Source organism: Erinaceus europaeus, chromosome 1, assembly GCF_950295315.1.
Source record: "Erinaceus europaeus chromosome 1, mEriEur2.1, whole genome shotgun sequence".
Taxonomy (NCBI): domain Eukaryota; kingdom Metazoa; phylum Chordata; class Mammalia; order Eulipotyphla; family Erinaceidae; genus Erinaceus; species Erinaceus europaeus.
Window position 1 is genome coordinate 128,818,274 of NC_080162.1, and position 25,804 is coordinate 128,844,077.

The 25,804-nt window shown below is 35.0% G+C and overlaps 1 protein-coding gene across 7 annotated transcripts in view; it reads left to right on the plus strand.

Moving 5' to 3' along the window:
* TRPS1 (transcriptional repressor GATA binding 1) overlaps window positions 1-24,583 on the plus strand; it is a 269,537-nt gene extending 244,954 nt beyond the window's left edge. For all 7 annotated transcript variants that reach the window (XM_060195746.1, XM_060195738.1, XM_060195752.1 and 4 more), the window contains 2 exons: window positions 13,924-14,046; window positions 18,082-24,583. In XM_060195746.1, coding sequence (XP_060051729.1) covers window positions 13,924-14,046; window positions 18,082-19,143 — 1,185 coding nt within the window. In that variant the 3' untranslated portion in view covers window positions 19,144-24,583. The remainder of the gene's footprint in view (window positions 1-13,923; window positions 14,047-18,081) is intronic.
* The last annotated feature ends 1,221 nt before the right edge of the window (window positions 24,584-25,804 follow it).

The window sequence follows — 25,804 nt, forward strand, 5'->3', positions numbered from 1 at the left end:
ACCCTGCACATAGGAACTGGCTGGGTGCTTACACTGAGTTCCTTATGTGTGAGCCCTGTTGGGTATGTCACTGCTTCTTGTTTTTGTTTATTTGTTTTGTTTTGTTTTTCCTGAGTATATGCAGATTTTTTGCAGCACATCTATACAATTTTTAATCATACAGAAAATATCAATATTTCATGACTTGCTGGTTTCTAAAGTTCTAAAGTGATTTCGTTATACTTTTACATCTACTTTTTCTTCAGTTATTTTGTCTTCTAATCATACCCTTTGATTTGGAAAGAAGTATTATGTTATGTTTTTTAAAAACAAGCCTTTTAAGATGCAGACCTGTCAGCCTTTGATATTTTTTATTTATCAACAGGAATACCTTGAAGTCATTTTTTAAAGACAACATGCCTGGTTGTGTGCAACACATTTTAATTATATTAGAGTACATGCACACACTCTGGAAGGTGTCAGATTCCAAGTGGTTGCTTAGAGAAGATATAAATTTACCAGTACTCAAAATTAATTCTTGGGCAATGATTTTTAAATCTCAATTTACATAAATCCTTTTGTGTAATTATAAATTGGATATACATTGGCATTTCTATGGCTGCATACATAATCAACATTAACAAGTTTTATTGTGTGAAGGCTATTAATGATTGATCTGTACAAATCTATGTGAATCATGTTTGTATAATTAGGAAATTAAATATCCATTATCATAGTCTATGATCATATATATATATGTATATATATAGAATGTAAATGATAACACCATATGAAAAGAAAGAAACTTGCAGCAGATAGAATGAGTAGTATGTATATGGGAACTTGATCTACAAAGGATTCCTTTATTTCCTATAAAACTCCATAGTTCTTTGAATCTTTCTCCAGATATCCATCTTGTTTTGGGTATGAGAAACAGGTACCTTTGATTGATTCATGAATCTCATGAGAGTAAGTCAGTCACCACTAATCTGTGTCAAGTAATGGAGTTATTAAATGTCTTTTGTAGCACAGTTTTTGAAACAAACACAGGAGAGAAAAATCAAAAGAGAAAAGAGGGAGGTATATGTATTTTTAAATACCTAATTAATGTTATAAATTTTCTTAATACAATGATCTATAAGGGTTTGGAATCACTATTATACTTTTAGTGCAAAGCTAAATTTGAGGTCCTTTGAATACGTTTTGTGCATAAATATATAGATACAGATGCTGGATAATATATGTATATATACATGTCAAAAACTTTTTAAATTATTAAGTATGTTCTAAAACTTAATACCTATAGATACTTGATATCCTCTGAAATGAAGGGAGAAAGGAGAAATCTAATACTCATTAAGCTCCTGATACATTTCAAGCACAACATTTAATATTCTCCCTTACATAACTGTAATTATTGTGTGTTGTGAATTGAGATAAATTTAGTACAGTAATAAAAATGAATGATGTATGAGATGGGTGGTAATGCAGGTGGTTGAGCGCATATGTTACAATATGCAAGGCATTGGGTTTGGGCCCCTGCTCCCTACCTGCAGGGGTAAGCTTTGTGAGTGGTAAAGCAGAGCTGCAGGTCTCACTTTGTCTCTCTTCCTCTCTATCTCCCCCATCTTTTTTGTTTTCTGACTGGCTCAATCCAATAAATAAATAGAGATAATAGTAAAAAATAACAATGAATGATGATTTTGGTATCTTTCTATTAAAATCAATAATGACTGGATTGACATGACACATTCATAGGTGTTACCTCACTGTTTCTTTTTCAGTCTTCTGCATGCTTGATTAATAATATTTATTCTCAGTGATCCAGCATACTTCATGAGTTTTTCTTCTTTACTTTAGTCCTATTTGTATTGCTTTCATGAAAATAAAACGACGTCTTAGTACATGCGTTTCTGAAAATCTTTCGGTAGATTTATGTATATACCTACAACATGCATCATTCACAAATGCTCGAAAGCACATGCTACTTCTAGTTTTGCAAATTGCTCATAAGCTCAAGCAAACAAGGGACTTGTTCTTGTCTCTCCTGCTGTATAACATGTACTTTAAATATATGGCACATACTAAATCCGTTTTCTTACGCATTTTACAGAATGCAAAACCTAATTGTTTTTAATTCCTGTTTTATTTTCTGTGATAATCAGTTCCATTTTATGAATAAAACTACACTTAAGGCATATTTTAACAAACTGTCTACTAAAGTTACAAGTATTTTCTCTCTGACATAGGTCAGCTATACATGTATTGTACAAATAAAACAGAGTAATGGAAAATAGCAGTATTCCTTTCACAGTATAAATAATTGGAGCCCGCAACTCTTTATCTCCTGTGCCTAAAGTACTGAGAAAGGCAAGCTGTCTACTTAGCTGCGAAAATTAAATCTATGGAGAAAATAGTGTAGAATTGGCATTTTTATATTTCAAAAGCTTAGTACATAGTGACAAAGAAATACCTCCTGTGAAGAGTGGTTATGATATCTGTGGAGTAATTGTGTAAATGTAAAAACAATAGAGAAAAAACAGTTAACCTGTGGTTTTTTTCTCTTTTTTTTTCTTTTGAGTGTACTCTATGAATCTTTTATTATTATTATTATTTTATGTTAAATGGTTAGTAATTGATGCTGTTTTCTCTTTTTTTTAATTCATATATCTGCATTTTATCCATTATGGATCATCTGTAGTAAGTAGAGTGTTTCTTTTTAACAGTACAGTTTTAAGAATGAATTTTTTTGGGGGGGGCTTATTTCTTGCTTTAAATTGCATATTCTGCAGACATTAAAAAGACTTTAATAATGTTTTATCTAAAGTAAAATAATGTCAACAGAAAAAAAGATCATAAACATGAGGTAGGGAAGAAGAAAGTTTGAAAAGAGTTGGTTGCTGTGTTAAATTTTCAGAGTCCCTCTCATGAAATAAAATCTCACTCGCCAGGAGTTTTGTGTCTCAGGATGGATGAATTGCCAGGTCTCAGGATTTGTTTCCTAATAATCTGCTCCCATACAGAAATGTCAAAGTACGAAATGATTTTAACTGTTCATTTTGGTACAAATGACTAAGGGGTGTTGTCTCGAGAGGGCTTCAATGTGATGAGGTAGTTCTTGCTTTGGTATGTGATACAGTGTGATTAACAAACTCCAGATCACACAGAGAACTGAGCAAGTGAGTTTATTAAGTGCTGTTCCCTCCCCAAGACGATGTATTGCCTTGCACTGATATGCTTGTACTGGAAGGAGAATTTATATATGTGTGTATGTACAAAAGCAAAGACAGTCATTGTTTTCTTCTTGAGCAGCTGCAGCCAGTCTCACTAATGGACGTGCAAAAGCAGAAACTGGCAGCACAAGGTATGTGTTCGTTTTTACAGATGGTACTGCAGACAAGTTGGTAATGGAAAAGGAAGTCGTGTACGTGAGCTATTTGAAAGAGGGGGGACGACAGGGAGGACAGCTTATTACAGTATTTTCCTGTGTAACTGAGTGTGTGAGCCACTGAGGAAGCAGTTTTTCCCGTGAAGATTTCTGTTATGACAGAATTACATCATTGTTGTTAAACCAATTCCTACTTCCAAGCTATCTTTTATAAATCATGTTATTAAAACTTAAGAATAAATTTATATTTCCCCGTCTACCCAGTACCTCTATAGTGAAACCATCTGCTCATGTTCGATTTTACCTATGGCAATCACAAAATTCATTTGAAGGCACAGCTTCCATTTGAACAGGGACATAACATGCTGGACACTTATTTTAATCATTGAAAAGTTTATTTAAATATCAATGGTTTTATAAGTTCTGAGCAAATAAAAAAAGTAGATGTCAATGAGAAAACCTTTTAAAGGAATTAGTATGTATTAGATAATACAATTAGAATAATAACCAGAGACCTATAGATTCAAAAATTTAGTAAAGTTCAGGTTCACATCCCTTCAAGTTGTTTTCCCTCCTATACTTCAAAGTCACCGAGATCAAAATTCCCAATATTATTTTCCAAGAATTTAGTCTTCTTGATACATTTATAGCTTTTAATGTGATTGTCGAGCATTTTGTAATTAATGTAGTTAACTCTGTTTCCACTGTTTATTGTGATTTTAGCTTCTTCAATCTTAAAATCTTTCCACTGAGCAGCCTATATGATTTCTTTTAACATCTAATCTGTACTGTATTTCTCAAGTTGATAGCCTACAAAAATGTTTAGTTAGGAAGTGTTTGATCTTTGCTGTTCAATAATCAAATGGAAACTATCACACATGAGAAGTATCATAGTCAACCCTATAGGTAGATAGTGAACATATACTTTCATATGTAGTAATGGAGAAATTTGAAAGGGAAAATAATAATACTTTAGCATTATCTGAACCTAAATAATTTGGTAAAGGATCCTCATTTTTTCAGAATTGATAGTATTTTGTCTTGAATAGAGTATTTTGTCTTGAATAAGGACACTGCTACACATTGCAAAACGTCAAAGGAAACATGCAGATATATAAAGAAAATCTGTAAAATTGTTTTCTGAACATAGGTATTTAAAGAACATATTAAAAGCTCATTTTTCCTGTGCCATTTCTGTCCAAGATGAGTGCAAAAGCAAACTCAGATCCCTGTTTACAATGTTTCTCTCCTGCAACTGGCATCAGAATGGGTCAAGTTAATGATGTCTCTTAATTTCTACTTTTAAGCATTGGCTTATTTCACATACACGTTTTTTGTTCTTTAGTTGAATTGTCAGCATAAAAGCACATGCACTGTGCCCTCCCCTCCTTCCTCAACTGCCTCTTCACCACTCAAATGCTGTGTTCCTTTGTCTATGAGTATAGTTTATCAACTTCAAAAAACATATCATTGCCATATCTGACCTATAGTGAGTCATTTTTTTCCCCTCCTGCATTAAAACTTGCATAATTTCTATCAGCTGTGATGGGGTGGTTTGAAGTGATAAGCATTCTTCAAAGCCAAGTTATGGTGAAATGTTTTTGGTCACCAACTCCCAATCATCTATTTACCAATAGAACTTGCAGTTTGGTTAAGATCTGAGTTTTTTTTTTTTTAATGAAGTAGATCTGGGCTTATATTTTAACACAGTTTATCACTGGAAAATGTTTCGGAGTCTCAGTTTTCTCATCTGTAAAGTGGAAGAGTAGAAGGAGTAATAATACCCATCTCGTACCAACATTTTGACTGTCAAATTATGAAGCAGCCTGTGGTATATTATCCTATGAAGTACTTGATAATTAGTAGATAGGCGTGGTGATTATGAGAGAAAGAACAAAATACCTTCAGACAAGTGAAATCCACCAATCAAATGACTCAGAATGGTTTACTATTTATTGTTTGTTTTCATATGTAAGAACTGTGGCATATGACAATGCCAAGGACTAAACCTGGGGTATTTGCAGATTGAGACATTCATTTGATGTGCTACTGCTATACAGTCTCTTTGGCACCAAGATAGTTTTTAAGTTATGCAGTCTAGTGTTTTTGCCTAAAGCTGGAGACTAGGGTGCAGTTTTTAAGCATTAGATAAACAAAAACTGTTTCTTGTTGTTGTTTTTTTTTTTTTTACTATACCAGTAAAAGAATGAGAATATTGACACCTCACTACTTATTTGTTTCTAATTTTTTTTATTTGTTATTATAGTGGGTGACAAGATTGTGGGATTAAGTACAGGATCATGTTCCACAGCACACCCACCCCCAAAGTTTTGTGTCCCCATCCTCCCGCCTCCCAAAGATAAACACCGTAATTCTCACCAAGTCTTAGAAACAGTTTGCTTATTTCTGCTTTATTTTTCAAGTTAATGTGTATCAGTTTTCTATATTTCACCTAAGAGTGAAATCATCCAATAGTTGTCTTTCATCTCTTCACTTACTTTGTTAAGCATAATCAATTCCAGTTCCATCCATTTTGTCCCAAAGGACAAAATATAATATTTTTGATTGCAGAATAATATTCCATGGAGTATATAACCCTTAACTGGCTAGTAATCTGTCAATGTACATTTAGGCTGCTTTCTCTCTTGGCCACTAAATTATGCCACTATGAACGTGGGAGTGCATATGTTCCTTTGGATACTTCTGTGTGTGTCCTTTGGATAGATGCCTAAGTAATACTGCCATGTCATAGGGTAATTTTATTTTTATTTGTTTAACGACTCTCCATACCATCTTCCAAAGAAGCTGCACATGCATTCCCACCATCAGTGTGTTAGGGTGCTTTTTTTTCCCCACAACTTCACCAACACCTGTCATTTCCTGTTTTGTTGATATAGGCCATTTTCACATATGTGAGATGGAATTTCAGTGTAGTTTTGATTTGCGTTTCTCTAATGATAAGTTTATGAAGTAGAACATTTCTACATATGTGGGCCATATGTATTGTTCTTTGGAAAACTAACTGTTCAGTAATTTAGCCTTCTTCTTCTCCTCCTCCTCCTCCTTTTTCTTCTTTTAGGGAAGGGACAGCCTACTTCAATAGGTTTTTTTTTTTTTTTTTTTTTTTTTGTTAAGCTGCACTGGTTCTTCATACTGTTTGTTTCAGTCTTTGTCTGATGTGAGATGTTTAAATATCGTCTTCCAGTTTCTGAGTTGCCTGGTTGTCCTTGGATAGCTTGCTTTCAATGTATAAGAATTTTTTAAAGTTTTATATAGTCCCTTTTACTTACTCTTATTTTCATTTCATCTTCCCATGAACTCAAGTCTCCAAATATATCTTTGATGTTAAGATCTTACAATGTTTCACTGATATTTTGTTCTACATACTTTAGGGTTTCTAGTCTAATATTTAGATGTGTTGTGTGTCTTGATCTGATTTTGATGCATGGTGTGTGATGATGATCTAGTTTTATTTTTCTGCATGTGCCTATCCAGTTGTTCTAGCACCATTTGTTGAGGAATTTTTCTATCATATATTTGTTGATTATATGTGTAGGGGCTTAGTTTTGGGTTTTCAGTTGTGTTCTATTGATCCCAGTGTCTGCTTTTATTCCAGTATCATGTTATTTTAAGTACTGTCACTTTAAATCTCTATCAAGGATTCTTAACCATAGGATTGATAGACATTCAGATCTATATGAAATTTTTGTATACATTTTATGAAGACATACTTTAGAATGACCTGAAATTACTTATAAAGTGTTACATATTTTAGGAGGAAGAGTAGCATAAATTTTATTTTAAAAAAATTATGAGTCCCCAAATGCTAGGAAGTTTTGAGGAATCACTTATGTATATGTGAATACCTTGGGGATGGTAGCACATCATAAAGCTGTTACTGTGTATTAGCTAATGTGGAATGGATTACTATTTTTAATTTTCTGCCTTAAATAATTATTATTAGCACCTCTTATACTTTCTGATGCATAGATAATGCATTAAACAACCTTCAGTTAAATTTATTTTTTTCTAGAATCAAGATTTTTGATTTTATAATGTAAAGAATTCTCGTTTGATATACACGTTTGATATACATGTTGCTTAAATAGAATATCCATTAAATGTATTTAAATGGATCCATTTCTTAAGTTCTTGTGCTAATGTTTGCTTAAGAGGTGCTAAAAACTGGTGAAGTACCTCCAGAAGTCCCCTCCCTCCTTTTTTTTCTGTGTGCCACGTTGTGGCATTAACTTAGACGAATATCTCTGAAGATAAGGTGAAGAAAAGGTAAAAAGAAAAGAAAAAAATTCTATGGTGGACAAAAAGGCAATACAGACAAATGTTCAACATTTTTAACTATTCAAATGGCTATAAAGCCAGAGCACTCGTAGATATTTGGGTGAGAACTCCAAAGATCTGGGTGGTTCTAGTTCTGTGTCTGTTACATAATTGTGTGTGACATTGGATGTTTGGCTTGCTTGTTTATGTAGTTTGGAGTAAGTCTGAGAATGAAAATGGAGTCCTTCAGACCTATGTCATTCTGATAAACTCCTAAAGTCTGCAGACATAAAGATTCGGTACAAATTGTTCAGAATGTGAAATTGCTTTAGGAAATCTTGATTCCCTGTTCTCTCACTCCAAGAAATTGTGAATTGCATCTCAGAGAAAAATAGAACTAATTTGCTTAAGCACACTAATATTTCCTGATCTATTGGGCAACTCTGGTGTGGTGACATGCCAATGGCATCTGTCTTAGACACATTCATACCCGAATCTAATATATGCTTACAGACTTATGCATGGCCTCATGTCTTGGAACACAAGTTGTTCCATTGCTCCCAGCCAGGGATGTCAGTTTAGTTTACACTGGTCTCCATTATCATTGTTGATTTGTTGAGGAAGTGAATTTAATAAGCAGGGTAAACAGGTTTTGTTTCCAAACTCTAAGTTAGGTGATTATAAGAATGAGTAGTTGGCTGAACCTTGTAGAGTCTCTTCAGCTTCCTGGCAAGCAATCTGAGGGCAAGAAGGGATGTCTAAAGCAGGCATAGACTTGCTATACAGCCCATTTCAACTGATTCTTCACAATTTTACTTGGAACCAGTGTTAGCCACGATAGTGTTAACTCTTGCGTTCTGTTGGCAGAGTTCTTTATCTACTAATGCTAAATAATATTGACCAGTGTGTGCGTCTGATAAAATTCGGACTGTTCATTTTAAAATATTCAGTCCAAGCCAGCATCTATTTTCAAGATGCTATACTCTATATTCCATACATAATCAATAGCTGATTTTTTAAAGGGGGGAGTAAAAGGGAAAATGTGGCACAAAGAGCTTGTTTTCTGTTTACTAGTAGTTTCCCTTTAAATGAGATTTATTTATGGGTAATATGTTAGTTTCCTCCAAAAATTTTCCATATGATTTACATGAATTAAATTGTCAGTGATCATGGACAGTCTCAGTTTGCGTCATGCCAATTCCACATTTCAGATATTTTAGCAGCTTCTGCTGAAAACTCAAGACAGGTTATAAACCATGCCTATCATAGGCATCACTGTAGCCCAACTCCTAGCACAGTGCCTGGCACATGATGGACAGTCTAATAATTATTGCATAAACTGAACTGCATTACGTTTACCAGTGAAATTTTTATTACTGCAAAATTGTACCAGGAGGTTCTATCTTAGCCATCTGTGCATTTCCCTAAAATGAAGTCCAAAAAGGATTCTTGATGTAATCAAATAAGCACAGAAATTAAAGAGTTTGAAAAAAATATTTGAGGTACATCCAGACTAACAGCATGTATATCAAATTTCAGGTTGATTTGATTTAAAATGGCTAAGATATAAAACCATAAAAAATGTGAGTAAATACTCTGCCTATCAAGGCTTGTTATATAATTACATGGTTTCAGTATGGTTCTTATTCTTAGAAAACTGTTATAAAGGATCATTTCTGCACAAATTCCTTTACCAGTGGAGACTGTTAATATCTTGGAGATGAGTATCTATGTCTCTAAATGTTAAGCCACTTGAATCAAATTTACTTTATTAATCAGGTGAAATCTTCCCTTTGTTAATAAATAAAATTTGAAAGCTATCATATTTATTTTTGGCTGAATTCAAATAATAAAAGAAGCAATAAAAATAGCTGAACCAATTTAAGACATTTTTTTCCATTATTTTAGTCACAACTGGCTTTAACATATGCTCAAACTCTGCCCAAAATGATACGTAGAAGACAGAGAACCTAAGCCCCTTTGAAGTACAGTCTGAATCAGAAATTTAAAATAAAGGAGCATTAATAATATCAATGAGTAGTTGATTGTGAACCTAAAAACTAGAGGTTTTTGTTGTTGTTGCAGTCTTTGTACTTTTTGGTGCATGTCACAGCAGGAAAAAGACAATTATGTTGTATTTAAAGTATACTTATTTTGTAAGATGGGTGTGTTATTTTCTATTTCAAATCCTGGCATGATTGATAATCCAAATTCATTATCTAACTTTCTGTTGTAATAAATCAGTATTGGCGTTGTACATGTGAAATATATTGGTAGAAAAGAAACAGTCAATCTGAGGAAATCTCACTTGCAAGGTCAAGCTCTGGGTTGACCTCAAACTCTCTTACACTGGACTAGTCCTACCACCATCTTTCCTTTCCTCATACAGGAAACTATCAGCTAACAGTAACAGCCTGGAGGCAACTAAAAGTGACCCAAACACTTCTAGGCAAATTATTAAAATGTGTCAAATGCCATGGAGATACAAATTATCATTATCTCTTAAAAGCCATTTATAGAAAAAGAAAAATTTCCGATTATCTGATAATACATTGTGTACATCAGAATGTATGATAATAGTGATATAAATAAAAGAGAATTAGAGATTGGCCTTGTCTGATCTTATATCCACAAGATTTTTTAAGATTTCATATTTGTCCAAATTAACTGCAAGGGAGTTGGAAAACTCTCATGATTTGATTTTCTATGTCATCATCATCAGCCATCTCTATACAACCAGATAAATTTACCAATTTGAGTGTGAGACATTTTTAAAGGGTGTTTTATACTTTTGGGGTCAAAAAACAGGAAAAACTACTCATGATAAGTAATAACAGGCAGGATAATTTTCAACTTTATTAATGTTTAACCACTCAGGACAGAACATCTTCTAGGTGCATATGCCTTGGACTATTTGATAATTGTCAGGAGCCTTGATTTTCTGTCCTTAATAAAGGAGGACTATAATATACTTTTAAAACTTTGACATGCATGTAAAACAAAGCCCAGCTTGTTTTATAAATTAGGGTAGGAGAGACCTCTGTTCAGCCTTCCTTTGGCAATAGAGTACTTCTCCCCACTTGGTAAACTAAGAACATCGGACTTGAGAAGAAAAGCCTGTGTCCAGCCAGGTCACAAGTCCCCTTTCATCTGCTCAGCCTCACATCTGTGTTGTGATTTAGAGAGATGGCTCAGATCTATGTGGTTATAGCGCTGAAGACATTATCCACTTCTCCTACCGCCTCTGCTGAATCCAGAAATTACAAGTTGCACCCAAAATAAGTTTCTACAGTGCTTACTGAAGTGATAAAATTGTTTAGATGGGAGGTAACTTAATGTGTGAAATAGTTCGCACCTACCTCCCACTCTCCACCCCCACATCAGCACGCTCCTATTGAATTCTAGGTGTGAACACCTTGATATTTCATTCTGACTCAACTTTCCATTCTCATATTTGATAAGATTGACACAAATAAAAGGCATTTGATAATATTCAACTGCATCATTAAGTACATCTAACATGTTCAATAATTAGGTAAAGGCATGAAAGCAGAACTAACAATATACTTTCTCTTACAGAAGGTACCACAATTTGATCCCCCTGACAAATAAGTACCTTACTGAGCATTATTATATTATACCACTGTTAAATGATTGACTGATTATGGCACTGTTTTAATATATCCATTAGCCCACAAAGCTCACTGTAGCCCACAGGTTAAAAGCGAGAAAACTAAGTAAACATTCAGAGGTTAAATAACTTACCCAAAGTTTCACTCAGCAAAAGGCAAGACATGTTTTACGTACAAATGGTCTGCCTCTTAAATCTGATTATTATCCTTCATGCTATACTGAATCTGAGTAAGTGATTTCAGAGTACTCCTGATGTGTTTAAAATAAGATATGGTTTGCATAAATACACTAGCCTTTATTGAAGCATAAGTGCTGGTTGAATTTAAGTAAGCTAGGACAACCAGTGCTGTAATTTCTGGATTCCCCCCCACCCCCCCATAACTAATGAAGCACATTCTCTTTGCAAGAGAATTAAGCACAAAATTGTGTAAGGATTGACACACACTCTGAAACCAGGATTACACCCACTTTGGCATGCTGTGTCAAGCAGGCAGGTCATAAGGAAAGAAAAGCAGGCAGGATATAATGGTTGCAGATTCACATTTGAGCCTCAGCCATGTATGTGGGTTAGTTTACAAATGGATATTTATATTGTCTTTATATGTATCAGATTGGTGTTTATTTGCCAAATTGTTATTTAGATCTAGGGGAAAAAGACAGCATGGCCTTAGGGAACTTTCACAATTATAATCTATCTATGCTCCCCAATTTAGTTTGTATAAAGGGGCCCTAGGGTGTTTGATAAACACAACATCTAATCATCTGTTGCTTTTCAAGAAACAGAAATCTCTACTTTTTTAGTAGGTCTCAGTCAGATCTTACACTCTTACTAGGATTTAGAAATTTGTGATTCATTCCCAGTTTTGACTTGGGGGGTGGGGGCAGCTGTGTGGAGGTGTAGGAAAAGGGGAACCAGAGATTATCTTTGAGGGGGGGGCAGAAATCTAGCTTTTATTACATCACCTAAAGTAGCACAACCTGCTACCCTAATGAAATCGTGTTCTTGGTTGAAAAGGGCAATTGTTAGTCTGACTTTGTGCTCACTAAAAACATTCCCCCAATCTTGTTAAATTATTGCTCTCATTTCAGAATTTTATGACTGTGCAGCTTACCAGTCCCCATTTCTTTACGTTTCATTCATTTTCCTTGTATTGATGATTAATGGAGGATGTCGAATGTTAAGAGTGAGCAGGCATCAGCAATTGCAAGATCATAATTAGTTTAGCTGACGAGGGCCTCTGATAGCACTTGCATCTGGATGGAAAAATTACCCTATAGGGAACTGGCTGCTCACCAGGTCTTTTTAGTGATACATTGTGAAACACCCGATGAATCAAATGCCCTTTCCATGCCAAGAAAGTGTTCCAGTCTTGAAGCCAAAATTATGTCTGCAGAAAGCTTTCCATTTGAAATGTATCAGAGTACAATTATAACCATTGTATTTTCTTGGCAGGGATACTACTAGTCTACAGTATGGATTTTAGTTAAATAAATTGCCTAAATTTTATGAATCCCTGAAATTTCAACTTACAGTTTTTATAATTTTAAAATTGTAATCAAACGAGGTTCCAGCAAGACTTTTTCCACTCCTTATCTAGCATGCATATTTTATCATTAAATACTTTGCTTCCTGGAGAAAGGAGAACAGTGTTGCGATGCAAACTGTCTTTTTCTTTTTCTGCAACAAGAGAATTCCGTTTCCTGCCAGTTAGTATTTGTGCCTACAAACACAGCCTGACTTTTGTTTCAATGAAAAGTTTTATGGAATCATTACTCGATAGCAAGAATAGAACAAGCAATTCTAATTATCTGCTTTTAAGTATTCTTATATTATTTTTGAATCTGGTGACTACAGAATTCAGCCTACTAAAATCAATTTGTATTTTGGAAATGTCTGTGACTTCCAGATCTGTGTCAAATAAAATAAATAGTTTTTGATGAAACTGTGTTGTCTGACTTAAGCAGTCACCTCATAAGGGTTGTCATTAGTAATACTGTACTTCTAGTTGGCAGAAGTTCCCACCCGTTCTCTTAGCTTTGAGAAGTAGAAATATGTGCTCTTTTAGGTTTTACCACTGCAAACCTAGATCCAGGACCAACTGCCTCGTCTTCTGTTAATCCTTACGTTCCATTAATGGCCCAAATTACATTTCGCTTAAAGTGGTTTTCATATTGCATTTATTCCAATTTTGACTCTATTTTAATGCTCAGATGACAAGTGTTGTTCCTTTTCCCAAGTCTATGAAACATATTGCTATATTCTGTCTTTTGACTTCTGTTCTGACACTTTTAAAAGGTATGTTTTAGAGTTCAACATTGAGAAACCATCATTAAAGGCACAGAACTCAAAAGTTCAAAAAGTTAAAGCTGTTTCTGTGAAAAGCCTTTGGTGTTGCACACACCTCATCCATCACTGTAGGGTTAATTATAATGAAAATCAGTGGTGCCTATTAAACACAATTGAACCTGACCTCATTATGGGCAGTGTGGTTTTATACTGTCATTGTTGCTAGTCTGAAGACAAAACTCCTGGGTTGATTTGCTTTAACTCCACTGATCATGTGGCTCACCTCTGACCTTGTGTTTTTCTTTTCTTTTTTCTTTTTTCTTTTTTTTTTCTTCTCTCTCCCCTCCCCCCATTTCAGAGACGTAGAGGCTCTGGTGTTTTTTGTGCCAATTGCTTGACCACAAAGACCTCTCTCTGGCGAAAGAATGCAAATGGCGGATATGTATGCAATGCGTGTGGCCTCTACCAGAAGCTTCATTCGGTAAGACCTTACTAGATTGTCTCAGGAAGACTTTTGTAATGTGGCTGGTCTGTAATGTGATAAGTACCCTTCCCTGACTTGCAGTGTCTGCCCCCAAAGAGTTTAACCCAGTCACTTGGATTGCACATGTGACTTAAGGTGAAATGGACCTAGATATTATAGGAAGATAAACGTTTGAGACCATTCCTAATATGCTATGCATCTTTTGATATTAAAGAGGAAAATGATTAGTTTCCGGGAACTTTGCATAACAGATATTTGAACTAATGGTTGTCAGAGCTTTCAGAGAAATTCATTCAGTTGGAAAGGAGGAATGGTCTTAAAGTTTAAAAATACATTAAAACTTTTTAAAAGAAAAAAAAAAGCAGAGGTGGACTCTCCCATGTTCAGTATAAATGTAAGTCAGGGAATGAATGCTTAGTTTCCAACTTACTTTTGGAATCTGTAAATGTCATCTTGTCTGATGGCCGAGCTAAAGATTAGGTAGGAAGGATAGAAGTAGGATAGGATCCTAAAACTCCAGGTGAATCTCTATAGTACTTCCACTGGAAATTTAAGGGGAGAAATTGAGAACCTGAAGCAGTTAGTCAGTACAGAGTAAGATGCAAAATGTCTTCATGATTTAACATCTCTGGCTGATTTCTTTTTTCTGGCTCATTGAAATGCCTCAAGATATTTCTAAAATTTTAGTCAAAATCTTATAATTAAATATAAGTTCATAAGCCCTTCCTAATTTATTTATTTTTTTAGCTTAAGGAGTTCATCTTCTGATAAGAGCTACCTTTGAAAACTGGAATACCACATTTAATAAAACAGAAATCTATTTCCCTCCCCTCTGACTTTTTCATTTTGTATGGCTTTTTTTTTTTTTATTTATCTTCCCTTTTGTTGCCCTTGTTGTCTTTTTTTTTTTTTTTTATTGTTGTTGTAGTTGATGTTGTCGTTGTTGGATAGGACAGAGAGAAATGGAGAGAGGAGGGGAAGACAGAGAGGGGGAGAGAAAGACAGACACCTGCAGATCCGCTTCACCACCTGTGAAGCGACTCCCCTGCAGGTGGGGAGCCGGGGCCTCGAACCAGGATCCTCTTGCCGGTCCTTGCGCTTAGCGCCACCTGTGCTTAACCCGCTGCACTACCGCCCGGCTCCCTTGTATGGCATTTAATCATAAGCTTTTAGCACAAGCCAATGAATAGATTGCAGCTATGGGGAATACAGTTTTAGACAAAATGTTCTCATAAATGGGCAATTGAAAGTACAGTTTAAAAAATATACTGCCAACAATACCAATATGGTGGTAAACTGTAAAAACCTTAATTATTATTAGTATATAGCTAGTAGAAAGACTTCTGTTTTACCATGCCACCTTGCTTTTTTAAATTTAAAAATTTTGCCCTGTAAACACAGCAATAAGCTCCCCTCCTTGTAATGAGTACTGATATTGAACTCCAGCCAGTGGTAGACCAGGAATTAATTTAACTACTCATTTTTCAAGTTATGATGATTTCATAACTGTGATATAAATGAAACATTTTAAAGATTTAATTTACTATCCATCTCTCCCGAGCCAAGATGCTTGCAGTTTTAAGAATATTTTAAAATTAAATTGAAATACGTAGAGGTTATGTTCACATCTCATATCAAAGACTATCACTAAGGTTATGAAAGTTTAAAACTGGAAATTTTAAGTTTCTATATTACGTATAGCCATTGTATTACATGATTTTATAACATGAATGTGAGTCCTTTTAAATCTAGACAAATAGAAATTAACGGCATATCTAAAGGATACAGCATGTTCATTCTGAAACTGGTAATTGAATTGTCAGTAATACTGTTATATTTCTTTGCTTTGAAAAACCTCTGTGACAATGGAAAAGTCAAAAGTTGATATTTACACTGTGTTTAATGTGTAAAAATTACTCCTTTGCAGTAAAGTGCATTCTTCCTAGGAATAACTTACAAATTTCATATTCATATATTCGTATTTTAGGTAGAAATGATCTCCTGGTTCAGTAATATTGTAGAAAAGTCAGATCTTAGCCTATTTTAAAACACTTCTAAATTTTTAATTTCTAAATTTGCATTAATTTATTAAACCTGTTCATTAGATTTTACAAATCAGAGTTCTTACTAGAAATAAATTCATTATGGTCTTGCCTGGACATTTTAATTCTGTTACACATATGTTGAATTGTCAGAAAAGTCATAGCATACTTTTTGTTTTTCTGTGCAAGAATGTGCCGTAGGGAGTCTGGCAGTAAGTAGCGCAGCGGGTTAAGCACAGGTGACACAAAGCACAAGGACCGGCATAAGGATCCCAGTTCCAGCCCCTGGCTCCCCATCTGCAGGGGAGTCGCTTCACAGGCAGTGAAGCAGGTCTGCAGGTGTCTATCTTTCTCTCCCCCTCTCTGTCTTCCCCTCCCCTCTCCATTTCTCTCTGTCCTATTCAACAACAATGACATCAGTAACAACAACAATAATATCTACAACAATAAAACAACAAGGGCAGCAAAAGGGAATAAATAAATAAATATTTAAAAATGTGCCGTGACTTTTCTGACAATCCAATTTATAAACACCAGCCATATGACGTTTAATGTTTAATCTAAATAAATCACGTAAACTGAGTGAAAGTCAGCATTCAATTTAAACAGATTAGAATGAAAGACTAGATGTGTGAGCCATGCATATGTATATACATATAAGTTTACTTTGTTAAAGATTTTATTTATTAATTAATGAGAAATATAGGAGGAGAAAGAGAAAGAACCAGACAATCACGCTGGTACATTTTCTACTGGGGACTGAACTTGGGACCTCATGCTTCAAAGTAATGCTTTTTCCATTGTGACACCTCCCAGACCACATATATATAATTTTTAAGTTCTAGGAGAAAATAAATGTTTTTTTAAAATTTTTATCTATTTATTTGATAAAGACAGAGAGAAAACTAAAGGGAAGGGAGAGATAGAGGGGAGAGGGAGAGAGAGAGAGAGAGAGAGAGAGAGGCACCTGCAGGTGGGGACCAGGGGCTTGAACCAGTTCTTTGTGCAGTGTAACTTTTCCACTCAGCTGGGTGTACAACCACCCAGCCTTCTTGCAGAAAACAAATAGTTCACCTATTACCAAGTAAAATCTTCTATAGTGAAAATAAACCATTATTAGAGAAAGAGAAATGAAAGTGAGGAGTCTTAAAAAAATAAATAAGTAAGTGCTACTGAGATGTTCTTGATGACCTGATATTTTCCCTCCTGATGTGTGAGCTTCTCATTGACTGTAACACATAATACTTAATACTCACATTTATAGTTCTTTAGAAGGATCTGTGTACTGGTTCAGGCAACCATAGCAAAACACGACAGACTGGGTAACTTAGTCAACAAAAATATATTTTCACACAGCCCTGGAGGCTGAATGTCTGAAATCAGAGTTCCTTAGTTCTAGTGAGAGCTTTGTCTCTAACTCATAGCAAACTAAGTTCTCATTGTATGTTCATTTAACTGTAATTACCCTCCTGGAAACCATATCTCTAGAGGTAGTCATGTTAGGAGTAAGAGCTTTACCATATGAATGGGGGCACAACCCAGTCTACTGCAATATTTAGCTTTTCCACAGTTGTTAACAAAGCCCTATGCTTATGTTCCTATGTTGACATCTTAGTGCATGACTCACAAAAGTTGAGAAATGTTCAGAAAAAAAAATCACATGTCTTCAAGTAACTTCTTACACAGTTTTATCACTAACTGATGCAATTCCAGAATCCATTGAGTTTGGACAAGCTGTTTTCAAGTAGATTAAAATTTTCAGTCTTCCCTGCAAAGATGACCATGATTTAATTAGGCTAAAATAGTGTGCTTTGGTTATTTCCTTCGATCCTGCTTAAGGCAAAAGGAAGAAATTGGGTGCATCCATATCAGAATGTTCTTCCCTTGCTTTGAACTTAATATATGGTTTATATTTGTGAGCAATTGTCAATGCAGTTTAATGCATTTTTAAATGTTTTCCTTTTATGTATTGTGCATGTTTTCTCTGCAGACTCCCAGACCTTTAAACATCATTAAACAAAACAACGGTGAGCAGATTATTAGGAGAAGAACAAGAAAGCGCCTTAACCCAGAAGCACTCCAGGCTGAGCAGCTCAACAAACAGCAGAGGGGTGGCACTGAGGAACAGGTCAATGGAAGCCCCTTAGAAAGGAGGTCAGAAGATCATTTAACTGAAAGTCACCAGAGAGAAATTCCACTCCCGAGCTTGAGTAAATATGAAGCCCAGAGTTCATTGACTAAAAGCCATTCTGCTCAGCAGCCGGTCCTGGTCAGCCAAACCTTGGATATTCACAAAAGGATGCAACCTTTGCACATTCAGATAAAAAGTCCTCAGGAAAGTACTGGAGACCCAGGAAACAGTTCATCTGTATCTGAAGGGAAAGGAAGTTCTGAGAGAGGCAGTCCCATAGAAAAGTACATGAGACCCGCAAAACATCCAAATTATTCACCACCAGGCAGCCCAATTGAAAAGTACCAGTACCCGCTTTTTGGACTTCCCTTTGTACATAATGACTTCCAGAGTGAAGCTGATTGGCTGCGGTTCTGGAGTAAATATAAGCTCTCAGTTCCTGGGAATCCGCACTACTTGAGTCATGTGCCTGGCCTACCAAATCCTTGCCAAAACTATGTGCCTTATCCCACCTTCAATCTGCCTCCTCATTTTTCAGCTGTTGGATCAGACAATGACATTCCTCTAGATTTGGCGATCAAGCATTCCAGACCCGGGCCAACTGCAAACGGTGCCTCCAAGGAGAAAACGAAGGCGCCATCAAATGTAAAAAATGAAGGTCCCTTGAATGTAGTAAAAACAGAGAAAGTTGATAGAAGTACTCAAGATGAACTTTCGACGAAATGTGCGCACTGTGGCATTGTCTTTCTGGATGAAGTGATGTATGCTTTGCATATGAGTTGCCATGGTGACAGTGGACCTTTCCAGTGCAGCATATGCCAGCATCTTTGCACGGACAAATATGACTTCACGACTCATATCCAGAGGGGCCTGCATAAGAACAATGCACAAGCAGAAAAAAATGGAAAGCCTAAAGAGTAAAACCTTAGCACTTAGCACAATTAAATAGAAATAGGTTTTCTTGATGGGAATTCAATAGCTTGTAATGTCTTATGAAGACCTATTAAAAAAAATACTTCATAGAGCCTGCCTTATCCAACATGAAATCCCCTTCTTTTATTATTCTTTCTTTCAATGAGTAGGTTACCGAGATATAAAAGTGAGACAAATGGTCAGTGAGGGGAAAAAAATTTAAAAAGGAAGATGGTAAATAGTCATGTTTTATAACACAGTCAAAACCACCTTGACAAATACGTACTGTGGAAACCATATCATCAGACTGTAATTACTATGTTTGTAAGGAAAAAGATCAAAACTGTTTAGAAATTCAAAAGTACATGATACTAAAGCAGTATTGGGCTGGTCATTGGCCCTATGGTTCAAAAGCCCTTAAAGTGTTGCCTAAATATAGAAGTATCATGAAACCCTAGATAGACGAAAAATTTCATGTCCAACATAGTGAAAGGAAAATGGCGCCCTCTTCCATCAGTCTCCTCTCCTTGACCTTGTTTCAGACTTAGACCTAAAAATGTGAGCTGTGGTTAGGCTTGATGAGAGAGTCGCAAGAATAGTGACAGATGGTGGCACAACGCTTTTGGCTAGCCCTGCCTGTACATACACATGCACACGCTCCTTGATACTTTTTGTCCTTTAAATGTTCAAATATTCCTTTCATAAGTAGACCTTTTGTTTGCAGTTTAGGTTCATTTTATCCAAATATACATGCCTCTTTAAAAAAAATAATAATGTCCCCAGTGCTTACATAGTAATTTTATTTTAGCCAGATATTTCTTTCTTATATATGATGAACCAATTTGAAGTTATTCTTTACGCCTCCTCCCAGTCACTAATCTCACTTGGCACATCATAACGAAAAGGGCCCCTCAGTTAAAAAGACATAGATGAGTACAAAGTTCAGACTACGGGCTTAATTTGTTTAGAACACATGGTATTTCTCCACAAGGTAACCTGCTGTATTTATTTATTTTCTTTTGGTTAAGTATAATTTCCAAACTTTGTGGTCAGGCAGTGTCTAAGGTTATGTTACCACAGACTGACAGTTGGTATATGTACCAATCAATCCCTTCATTAGATTTCTACAGGTTTAGTTAAGTAGCATTAAATAGGATTCTTAGGAGTATGTCTTCATAGTACTTTTAATACTTAAGGCTTTGTAAAACTATCCATGAAGGGAAAGCTCCTCAGCATAACTGCTCAGGGAAATAGGGCTAAATAACTGAACATTAAATAATTGGTAAAAGGTGCTGTTAGTCGAGCCTCAATGCTTGCTACAAGGATGTATGTACAAGGACTGACTTTAATAATTTGCATTATATTGGCCCAACCAGTAGTTTATTTTTTTGCCACGGAGATGTAGAAGATATTACAAGCTACTGGATGCACTGTCAGATTAACTTATTTCATTAAAGAAGTTGGGAGAACAAATAGGAAAAAAAACTTATTTTTCTAGTAAATATTAATGTATTACATTTCAAATAATGGTGCCTGACATATTGAATAATTATTTTCTACAATGTACGTATGCAACAAAGATATTCCATCATGCATTAGAGTCAGTTCTGGCTCTGCCTAGCTGTTTACATTTGCAAATGTAGCAAACAAGGTAATGAAGCAACTATTTCTATTGCGGTAGATATCTTTTGTGTGTGTGTGTGTGCATTAAAGTTGTAAACGGTAACATGAAACAAATGAAAGTTCTTGATATAATGGTATGGAAACAAGAAGGAAATGAAAATATTTTTATGCCTACTTAGGAAAAAAAGGGTAGCACTATTCATTCCAAGTACTTTTTTTTTTTTAATTTTTAAGCTCTTAACTCACATTGCTTTGCTTAAAATGATAAACATATATCTTCTTTTTATTGCTTTGTCTATGTTTCAAATGAAACATTTCAGAAATTATTTTGATAAGTGTTGCTAGAATTCGCAGCACCAGTGTTGTTATTGCATTCTGTAGTCGCATTTGCACTCCCATTTTGACATTAATTTGCAGTTGCTTTGTGTTGTTTTGTTTTTGTTTCTTTTTCATAATATCAGGTCTTTGTTTCTTAAAGTTGGATGGCAGGTAGAGTTCAGCCAGTTCTTAACTGTTGTAGTGAATGAAATTTAAAATGTCTTTCTGATGTTGTGTTGTCATTTTCCATTCTTACATTTTGTTGTCATAAAAGAAAGAGAGAAAAATCAGGACTAAGTCTTATGCTTCAGTTCCTTTATTAAAGGACTCTATTGTAACCTCATCTGTCTAGAGCTCTAATATTCACTTAAACTGAAATAAAGAGGTAGAATGAGGAGCTTTGACATTCAAATGGTGATGTAATTTTTCTTAGGGATTTTGATGAATCCATTTCAAACCATGAAGGCAAATTGGAGGGGTTGTGATTTAAAACCTAAAAAAAGAGATTTTTCCCAAACAACAGTATAGTATTTCATTTTCTTATAGAAATAATTAATGACAAAGTGCACTATGGCAATCCTTAAGCAATGTAATATGTGAACTGTTCAAGTCAGCAAAATATCAGAAGCTCGTTGAACTTGAATGGTATTACAGGTATGACTTTTTGGGCAAAACTACTCCATTTGCAAATTCTACAGTTGTTCAGATATAAACAGATTGCTTATTTTTGACACAGATATCTTTTTTTGATTTTTTATTTCTGTATCTAATTTTTTTTTCTCAAACAGGCATAGTAGTAATGACTAGCAATGGCAAATGTGTATCACTATTCTTGGAATATTTATGGTCAGTTTTCCTTTGGTAGAATATTGTTGGATAGCATCGACAGGTTAGTTCTTATTCCATATTCCTTTATTACTGAGGTTTTTTTTTAATTTTTGTTTCATTATTATGCATATTTTGATGAAAAAGAGGTTGGGCTTCTTAAAGAAGAAAATCTTCTAAAAACTCTAAATATTCCTTATTTTTGACTTATGAAAGTCTTTGAACTCTCAGAATATCTTATAGACTTTATTAGTTGTTATTTCAAATTTGGTTTTAAGATTTCTGAATCATTTTTTCTTAAATTGTGACTTTTTTTTTTAAAGAGCTGCATTGGTCATTAACCTTGTTTGAGAACTTGCAAGATGATTTAGAAATCTCTCTTCTTAGAGCAGGCTTCCTCTATCATGGAAACTATTTGCCAACTGAAATCTTAGACCATTTAAAAACTGTAAATCTTTTCAGGTGACTTGTCTATATTTGAATTGAGCTTTAGATCAAACTTTAGACCAGGACCATATACTCATTCTCCCTTTGCCCCTTCTGTCCGTCTTTGTCTCTCACCCATACATTAGTACTGTTGTTCAAGATAGAGAAATCATGGCAAGCCAGCCCATCTGGGAAATATATGAGAACAGGATGGAGGTCAGATGTTAACATGTTAACTCTGTAGTTTGAAAGGGAAAAAAAAGTGTGCTCAATCTTTCTCCATGACATATTGAGATGTTCTTTTAAAACTTGGACTTTTAAGATAGTAATGTTTTGTTCTAAACTGTTCTCTTTTAGTAAAGATAGTTTTAGAGGCAAGCATGGGGATTCTTTTCTAAGGTAATATTAATAAGAAGGAAGAGTGATTAATAGCTCTTTGTCAAAGTTTGTGGTAGCATATTGTTTATGATTGCACATGTGCACATAATCCATTATGATCCAGTGCAAATACAGCTTCAAACTTATTAAATGTATATATTTTAAATGCCTGAGGAAATACATTCTCCTAATAAATTGAAGCATATCAACACTACTATTAAAATTAATTAGCCTCTTCCCTGCTTTATTATCGCAAGACATCACAAGGTGATGTGTCTTGAGACCTCTGAACTACCTGCCTGTTTAGTGAGTGAAGATTAACAAAAGTCTGCTGGAGGGAAAATATTTGTCACCCAGCAGTGAAAGCATGGAGTAAAGAAGCTGATAGTTTCTGTGCTGCATGCCAGTCTGTTACCTAAAGTTTACATGAGCTCACAACCTCCTGTCTTTGAGTTGAGGGCCATGGCAGGGGCCATAAGCCCTCCTGGGTGAGGTGAAATAGGTGAAAAATCTCTCTGACTGTTCTAGATCAAAGGCAAAAACTGAGCAATTGAAATTCAATCTAAATGTGAAACTAAATACGCTAACCAAAGGTAGGTACTGTTAGGTGGAATTCTATCACAGGCAACTTTAATTGAGAAGAGTATTGAAACTGTGCATGGGGACATTGAAGGGCTGCGTTATTTTTCCAAAGAAAGACTTGGCAAAGAGCAGATTGCGTGACTTCCCTTGCAAGCACTTCTTTATGGCTTTCCATTGCTATTTTATAGAGAGTGGACTCCTGCATTCCTGATAGTGGTTCAATTGTTTAGAAAGCATGCAGGGTTATTTGCAGGATTTAGGACTCCTGGAAGATGTTAGGGCAGCAGTGTGTCAAGTCAGGGATGAAGAAATGTGAAGTTCAGCGTTAACCCACACATGGAAACTGGATGATGTGTTCTCTTGAAAGGAAAGATAGAGCTGTAAGCTTCTCTCCATCCTACGCCAGAGAAAATACAAGAGTAATTTTACATGGAAATAATACTTAGCCTTCAACAGAGCAAATGGTCTATCACAACCCTTAAGTCCTAAAACTGGATCCTGGTTCCTTTTCATGATATGACCTGCAGCAAATCACTTTTTTTTTTCTTTTTGTGCCTCAGGTTGCTCACCTGTAAAATGGAAAAAAATATATTAATAATAATAATATTAATAATAATAATGGTTATGTAGTACTTGTTTGTAAGCACTTTGAGATCCTTGGTTAAAAGGCACCATGGAAGTGTCAAGTATTATTACAGGGCCAAGGGGCTTATTTAAACTCTTCAGTTCCCAAGGGTCAGGAAAGGTTAGGGTCATTTTTGTTAAAGATGAGCTGTAAATATCAGAATTAGAGAGCCTATCATGTTGACTATGAAGAGGCAATACTATTAAAAGGCTGATAAAACCATAGTCTCTTAATGGCTACCAAGAAGGCAAATATCACATTGAAAAATGACAAATTACTTAGGGTGGACTATTTGACAACATGAAGAATTTTTAGGGGGTGGGGGTGGGACAGGTTTGGGAAGCATCTCAAAATGCCAATATAAAATTAACTTACAGCAATATTCACCAGCAGAAAAATGTCTTTCATATAGAATGATTCCATGTCGCTAAGAAAGAATTCAATTTGTAGTCCTGATTTGAACATTAGAATGTTGGCTATAATAGTTCTGTTCTTACAACACATGGAAAAAAATTTTTTTTTGTTTTATTTAATTTTGTTTTCATAGTGCATGTTCATTTCTACTCACAAACATGTTCTTGGTGTATTTCTTATGCAAACAATCTTCAGGCAGCAAAGATGTCTGTTACATCTAAACTTGAATAATAAAGTTTTACCACCAGTTATACATAATGGCGTTGGTATGGTTTATATGAATTCATTTTCATCCATGTAGCCACAGGTAATATACTATTGTAACATGCAGACAGGACATGATAAATTGAAATGGTGAAATCAAATCACCATTAAAAAAAAAAAAAACATTACTAAGATTGAAAAAGCCTGGATTCTCTCAACTTGTTTTATTTTGCTTTGCTTTTTTTTCTCCTTTACCTAATCCATCTCTTATTGATAGATATGTATAAAAATATATTAGTTTCTATAGTAAGATTAACAATAAAAATTGTGTTTATTTCAAAAATATTTTTGACTATCAAGTATTGAATGTTGAGTATTGGGTAATGATCCATGACACATATAGAGAAATTGCCTTTGGAGTGTAATCTTGACTCAGTTCAGTATAAAAACATGAATATGATGTGATGATCCTGAAAAATCATTTCAGGAAACTACAGCAATAACCCTGGGGACAAAAAAAGTTTATAGTAATATACACACACCTGGATGCTTGCTTAAAATGAACTTAATTAGAGGAAGCTTCCTATAGGATGACTTTGAAAGTGGAAGGAGACAGAATAAGTAGAGCAAAGAAAAAAAAAAGTTTTTTAGAAAGATTCACCTAATTGTTTTTAACCAAAAAGAAAAATGCCAAAAGTGGACGGGACGTGAGGCATATAAATAACTTAGTGCTTCAGAAGATTTGTAATTTTCAAATTAATTAGTATCTACCTTCCATGCACATCCTCACTTCTCATTTGTGTGAACCTTAAATTAACAAAACCTTATATATATATTTTTTTTCTAGTTCTTTCTCTTCTCTCTTGTTTTGAAAACAACAGAGTAGAATCTCTGAGGGGCTTTCCTAATGGTTATAAGCTTGTTTCACAGCTGGAGGCAACATCTCTAGATAAGAGTGTAATAATAACACTTCATGTGATGTCTTTTCCTTATATAGCATTTGATTGTTCTATCTGGGACAACTTTTCAGTTAAAGTTGAATAAGCTTTGTTCTCACCCAGGACTGTCAGAATCTCATTCAAGGGGAAATATGTAGCCATCAGCTACTTCCCATTGTTTAAAGAGAGAGGGGAGTAAAACAGCATTGTCACCCACAGCATACTCACCCCTCTCATCACCTTTTGCTCCCCCATCTCTGAAAGGGGACTGAAGGGTCAGAAATTCATTGCACAAAAGGAACTGGCCAGTAGCCTGTGTGGGTAAGGTCAGCTTGAT